The following is a 7186-nucleotide window of genomic DNA, read 5'->3' as shown; positions in this document are numbered from 1 at the left end:
TACTTTACCATTTTCGATTTTTACATAGCGAATATTATTGTTTGAAATAGTATTTTCTTCCATGTAAATAATAAATTGTAACATTTAAATGATAAATATTATGAAGTGATTGTTAAAATCACGATTTTACTGTTTAAAATGGTAATTTTTTCCAGTTGATTATTGCTTATTATAAATCGACTATCATTTATTACAGTTTACTTTTTTCCGTATACATTTTATTAAAAAAAAAAAAATATTACTCATTAAAATACCTCTAATAAACATCGTGCGTTAATTGAAAAAATAAAAATTATCTTATGATAATTTTAACATATCAATGATACATAAAAAGATATTCAGAATAATTATCTCTTTTTTAGACTTGATTTATATTCAACAGTATAAAATTATTTATAATAAAAAATCCATGAATATAATCATCTGAAAAGATAAGTTAAAATTTACTGCAAACTTCAGTAATAAAATATTAGTTTTAAATAATCATTCATTTTTTATAAATTTAACGACTCTAGATATTCTAACAGAATTATTTTAAATATATTACTAAAAAATTTCAGCTATAAAAAAGTTGAAATTTACTTTAAACTTTAGTAGAAAGCGTTAGCTTCTTAAAGAGACATTTTTTTACAATGAAGAACATTTATATTTCAATTTTACTACTTTATTTACTTCAAGGTAAGTTTTAATTAAACAATTCAGATATTTATTATAATTGCTAAACAATTTGTTATTAATTATTAATAACTGGCTTTTGGCCGCCGTCTCCTCAGAAATGTCACAAGATATATTTTACTCTTATCAAAAGCTATTGTACCTAAGTGCACAATCAATTTTGTAACTAAACAAGTATTTATAAAAATGAATAAAATTATGTATAATAAATCAAATGTAAAGTTATGTAATGTCATGTAAATAATTGTTAAAATTATGAAATTTGTTCTTCATTCGGCACTTTTTTTTTGTTATTTAAATTATCAGAAGATAACATATTTTTATTGATTTTTAATTTTTCTTGCGGCTGTATAAAGAAAATTTTGATCACGCTTAAAAAATATTTGATTCAGTCTTTAAATTTGTAGTGATATTTTTCATAAAGAAGAATATATATTTTTTAATTTTAGTTTTTTATTTATATAATGGTAAGTAATTAATTAAGGGAAGAAATACGTGTACAGGCTTAAAAAAGTTCAATTATTTTTTTTATAAATCGCTTGTAAAACTATTCAAAAATATAGATATAAAATTTCGAGTCAAAATTCTTATTCGTTCAAAAGTTATAATCGATTTATTAATTATTTTAATACTAGTTTACATTAACTTTCTCTGCCACTTTTTTTTTCAAACGCGTTTTTCTCGAAACGAGTTTTCTCAAAACTGTGTGCAGTCTAGCTCAAAGAGTTTTAAACCAATCATCTTGTGATATAGCTTATGATTTTCTTTATACAATTATCTTGAATATGAACCTCAATCAGAAGCGATATTTTTATTTAAACTATTTTTTTTTTTAATAAACAATGTATTAAAAAGTGGTAAAAAATCACGACTTAATTTTATAGCCCTCTAAAAAATGCAAATTTTTACTTTTTTTTTTTGGAATTGAGGTTCATATGGAAGATACACACATATAAATGAAGTAATTTTTCTGTGCCATTGATTTCAAATAAAAATTGTGGCTTCCATACTGCACACAGACTGCTAAGTCGGATGACAACTTACGATGTGTATCAGCTGATATCTCCGCTATTTGTTAACTTATATTGTTATTTAATAAAAAAAAATACTTATAAATATATGTATAAAATAACCGGATAGTTTCAATAAATAATATTAATTTGTTATACTTTAAAAAAATGAATGAAAATCATCATGAAAACGGCCTTTCTACACGTATTTCCCCCCTTAAATTAACAAAATAAATCCTAATAATTTTGTTTTTATTTTAATAAAATTAAAAATTGTTTTTTGGACGATGAAGTTGAAAGAAAATCAAGTACTAAGATTTTATAAATAAATATAATCATACATTTATTTTAATAAAGTTACAATCAGTAAAGTAAATTTTTTATTCATTATCTTGAAGTTTAGATATAAAAAAAGTTTACCTTTCAATGAAACGATAAAATTTCTTCTTTAACTCTATTTATCCCGAGAAAATAACTTTAATCAAGAGAGTTTTCAGCGATAAAAAAAATATATTCTTCGCAATTAATTTTAACTTCAATCACTACTTAACACATATTTATTATTAACAGCAAAAGAAGTAAAAAGTGATGAAGAAAAAGGCGTTGGTTCAACGAAACAAAATTGGAGTGAAGTGACTGTCCGAGAAGGCGCTCACTACTTTTGGTGGTTGTACCACACTTCATCTAGCAAGGCAATTTCCAAAAACAAACCTCTATTAATTTCATTGACCACGGGAATTCTAAAGGGAGCGTCAGGTATGCGGCTGCTCAATTTCAAAACACAGTAACTAACATTTAAATTTTTTTTTCAATTTTTCTTATTAAAAAAAAAGTTTTCCCGTCAAATTGATGAAAAATTTGATTTGTAAATAGAAAATACTTGAATATAAATATTTTTAAGAAAAAATACTTGAAATTAAGGTTTAAAGTTATACAAAACGCAGCAATACTATTAGAAAAAATCAGGTATAAAATTTTTGCAGTTACTGTGTTTTAAAATTGCGCAGCCGTATGATGATTGTAAATTTAACAAAAAATAATTTTTATAATTAATAAAATAGAATTAAGTTTTAAATGCATATTTAGGAAATTAAATAATCTGCAGGTGAATTAAAAAATTTTTTTTTTCAATTATTAATTTATTTCTTCACAACTATTAATAATTAATTTCATCATAACTTATAAAATATTTTTTAAAAATTGGACAAAGTTTTTTACAAATGAAATTTTTTAAAATAATTTTTACAATAATAAAAAAATTCTTAAAATTTTTAAAGAGGCTAATTTTAGTGTCATAATTAATAATAATTTAGGTGTAAATAATTTCGACCAAATCGGACCGCTGGATATTGATCTTAACCCCAGAGACAATACATGGCTCAAAGACTTCAATATTTTATTCATCGACAATATTTTGGGCTGCGGGTTCAGTTATTTTGACAATGAAACAAACGACGCAAGTTCAAGTGACCAAATGGGTGAAGATACTTTTGCGGTTATCAAAGATTTCTTCAACAAAGTTCCCGAGTTCAGAACTATTCCCACCTATATGATGAGCGAAAACGCCGGGGCAGTTATCGCCGCTAAAACCGCTTCAATTTGGAGTCAAGTATGTGTCAAATATTAAATTTACCAAATTTTTTAATATAAAATTATTAAAACTTGAATTTTTGTACTGTTACAGGCTCAAAAAAATAAACAAATTGAAAGTAATTTAAAAGCTGTTGTTCTGGGAGCTCCGTGGATTTCATTGGTTGAAGTTTTTAATTTTTGGACCAAGCCTTCTAATAAAGTAAGGATCAAATTTTATTATTAATATTTAGCATTAATTAATAAATTTTATGCAGGATAAATTTAGTGAAGAAGAGTTTAAAAAAATTGAAGAAAGGGCGAGAAATGCTACCGAAGCTGAAGAAAAAGGAGAATATTGGGAATTGTATTATTCATTTATAGTGAATGTAGTTGCTATGCAAGATCATTATGAATTGAATAATATTTACAATTTGTCGCCAAGTGTAACGACTAATTATTCTGAGATTGAGAAAGACGATAAGTTGAAAAGTCTGATGAACAATCATGTGAAGAATGTATTGCGGCTCGGTCACGAGTGGAAGCATGATGAAGATCTTACTGTATTAAAGGGTTACGCTGAAAAAGTTGTGAAGCCTATTAAACAAACTTGTAATTATTTTATTTTTTATTCATTAATTCTGTTCAAATTTTGCTCAATTATATAATGACTTTTGTTAAAGTGTACTGTATTTTATTAGCTATATTGACATTTATGAAGATATAAGCTCATCCCGATGTTACACATATCAAGAGCTTTCATTTGAGTACCCACATGCATTTTGATATATTTTTCATATATAAATATATAAAATATATGAAAAATTTATGTGGGTACACAAATGAAAGGTCTCGATGAATGTAACGTCGGGATGAGCTTATATCTTTAAAAATGTCAATACTTAACAAAATACAATGTCATTCCTTAACGATTGATGTTTTTAAAGATATAAGCTCATCCCGATGTTACACTCATCAAGAGCTCTCATTTGAGTACCCACATGCATTTTGATATATTTTTCATATAAACATATATATAAATATATAAAATATATGAAAAATTCATGTAGGTACTCAAATGAAAGGTCTCGATGAGTGTAATATGGGGATGAGTTTATATCTTTAAAAATATCAATATTTGAAAAAATATAATTTCATTTCTTAACTATTGACTTTTATAAAGATATAAGCCCATCCCGATATTACAATTATCAAGAGCTTTCATTTGAGTAGCCACATGCATTTTTGATATATTTTTCATATATACATATATATAATATATATAAATATATGAAAAAATGATGTGGGTACTCAAATGAAAGGTTTCGATGAGTGCAATGTCGAGGTGAGTTTATCTCTTTAAAAATGTCAATAGTTCACAAGATACAAGGTTATTTTTTAATTATGTAGCTAGAGCTAAAGCATTTTTGATTGCAGCCTAAATGCTTATTATAATACATTAACTATTGTTGAGAATGATATACAACTTGGATTTTTATAAATTTTTAGTTGATCAAATTCTTAAAACGGATGTTAGACTTGTGGTAATTGCTGGTGAAAATGATCTTTTCATTCCGGCGCCATCTGTTACCTCATGGGTAAACAGTTTTAATTGGGAAAATAAAGAAGCATTCCAAGCAGCAAAACAAGTTGATATTGATAACAAGATTTCGATGAAGAAATATGGAAATTTGGAGTATTATATTATAGAAGCCGGACATTGGGTTAGTTTTTATAAATATTTATTATTATGAGTTTTACTTGTATACCGTTTTCTGGTTTTTACAAGGCTAATTGTCTCAGTTTCTCCGCATATAGTCTTTTTCAACTCTTTATTATCAACATATGCTCCACTCTATATTATCAACACAATCTTTCAACTCTTTTTATTATCAACATGTTCTCCGCTCTTTTTATAATCAACATGTTCTCCACTTTTTATTATCAACATGTTCTCCGCTTTTTATGATCAACATATCATTTCGCACATAATTCTATTCTCAATGCGGCTGTGGACCGACTTGTGCTTTCTGTACTGTATTTACCCTATTCCTCATCCCTTTCTATCGGTTGTTGGAATAGCGGCGATGGGGAAACCACAGAGAAAACTCTTGCCAGTACAGTCGGCTACCGGAGCGATCTCCGACGGTCGGTGTTGGAACTATTCGAACAACCGTCGGGGCTCGAACCCTCGCCTCACGACATGATGCACGAACGAACTAACGGGATAATGACTTAGTCCGCTCGGCCATCATGCCGCTTGTTAGTTTTTATAAATATTATTTTTTTAATAATGATATAGATGTTAATATGACATCTAAAAATTTTCGGAATGTTTTTTTTTAAATTAAAATAAAAAAATTTTAAGTCTAAAAAATTGAAAAAAATTAAAAATGATCAAAAATTCTTTGATTTCAATATTATTTTTTTATTTTTTAGTTGATAGTGGATAATCCGCAAGATTTGAAGAAAGTAATCATCAGAGTAACACAAGAATAATTACAGTTACTCTTCAAGAACTTGGATATAAAATGCGATATGATTATTATTAATAAAACGGAAAAGTTGGAATATATGGTTAATATTATTGTATTAAAATAAAAAAAAATAAATAAATTACTTAATTAATAATTTTTCACTTGTAATTTATCTATAACTATATTAAAGTTTACTCATATAAAAGTAAAATTTATTTTAATTAAATAAAAACATCAAATATTTATATTTGAGTTTATCATTCAGAACATCAGTACACGGTGTTTAACAAGTTACTTAACACATTAGGGGACCCGTAAATCCAGAAAAAAATATTATACGATCTGTTGAACTGGCTAACATCTAAAATCCTTGGGGAGAGTTCATGATACACAATAGAAACAACTTCCAATGACAAATTTATTTTTATTCTAGCGCCTGTTTGCTCAAATAACTTATTATAATTTCAAAAATATATACAGTTTTCTACCCCGAAGGAAAGAAAACGATTATTTCGGGTCATGCCAAAGGCTTGACCTTTCGGAGATTACCTTCCGCACTTTTTGTATATATACAAAGGACAAGTATATATACTTGTCCAAATTTTGCCACTAGAGGGGCTTCAAGAGGGTTCTGACCCCCTCCTGTGCCCCCCTTAGAGGTTGTGACGGCTAGTCGGATCGGCTCGCGGATCTGATCCTCAGTACTGCTCCGAAATAGCCGGCAAGGCCTTACTTAGGTCAAGCCTTTGGCATGACCCGAAATAATCGTTTTCCTCTCTTCCTCTCTTTCCTCACTCCCAGATCCACTCGATTTTCGAAAGGATCGATTCTTCGATCCATAGGAATGAGGCTTCTCTGTCAGTGGCTTTCTGCTTTGAGGGAACACCTTGTTCAACCCACCTCGTTGGTCTAGAAATTTTGAAAGCAGTTCTTCGTCGAATAAGTGGGTTTCTGATGGCGGAATCTCCGCCAACTTCGCCGCGTGATGTTGCTCGCTGGGTTTAAAAACTTTTCGGCGCATCTCGATTACTTCTGCTCTTCTAGCGCACGTAAACTGAAGCAGGTCGTCAGAAGTTTCTTTAAACTTAGAATCTCCCAAGAACGCTCCTTTTATGTCATTGTAAGCTTCCGGGTGTATAGTTGCTAGGGATTTCATCCCTTCCATCAAGAATTGACGCTGTTTTAACGAACCATGAGTCAGAGTTCCTGTTAGCTCGTCCATACGCTCCAAAAGCGTAAGATAATAGGACTGAGAAACAAGGCCCTCCAACTGAGTGTTGATTTTCAGTGAATCAAATACCGGAACCGCATGAAGCTTATTTTGGACTTCCTTGTATCTGATCCGATTTCAACTTGCCGACCCAAGTTTTCGGCAAGCAATTCCCTGAACTTTAATTTCAGGCGTTGGTGGAGGAATCAATGGTTCCTTTTCCTTGACCTGCGGATCAAATGACA

General features: G+C 28.9%; 1 protein-coding gene across 1 annotated transcript; it reads left to right on the top strand.

The window, feature by feature from the left end:
• The first annotated feature begins 595 nt into the window (after positions 1-595).
• On the top strand, positions 596-5809 carry LOC123259219 (retinoid-inducible serine carboxypeptidase-like). Its single transcript, XM_044719558.1, has 7 exons — positions 596-678; positions 2256-2441; positions 2999-3294; positions 3370-3477; positions 3533-3866; positions 4764-4978; positions 5694-5809. Exons 1-7 carry the CDS (start codon positions 633-635, stop codon positions 5751-5753), a joined length of 1245 nt encoding a protein of 414 aa, XP_044575493.1. The 5' UTR covers positions 596-632; the 3' UTR covers positions 5754-5809.
• Positions 5810-7186: the final 1377 nt, after the last annotated feature.

Source organism: Cotesia glomerata, linkage group LG2 (assembly GCF_020080835.1).
Source record: "Cotesia glomerata isolate CgM1 linkage group LG2, MPM_Cglom_v2.3, whole genome shotgun sequence".
Taxonomy (NCBI): Eukaryota; Metazoa; Arthropoda; class Insecta; order Hymenoptera; family Braconidae; genus Cotesia; species Cotesia glomerata.
This window is presented reverse-complemented; position numbering and strand designations above follow the sequence as displayed.

Excerpts from the sequence above, each read along its gene's own strand:
- LOC123259219 (XM_044719558.1), top strand. The coding sequence starts at position 633 with ATGAAGAACATTTATATTTCAATTTTACTACTTTATTTACTTCAAG. Across the intron at positions 2,442-2,998 it reads AATTCTAAAGGGAGCGTCAG|GTGTAAATAATTTCGACCAA; the intron begins GTATGCGGCTGC and ends ATAATAATTTAG. Across the intron at positions 3,867-4,763 it reads GAAGCCTATTAAACAAACTT|TTGATCAAATTCTTAAAACG; the intron begins GTAATTATTTTA and ends ATAAATTTTTAG.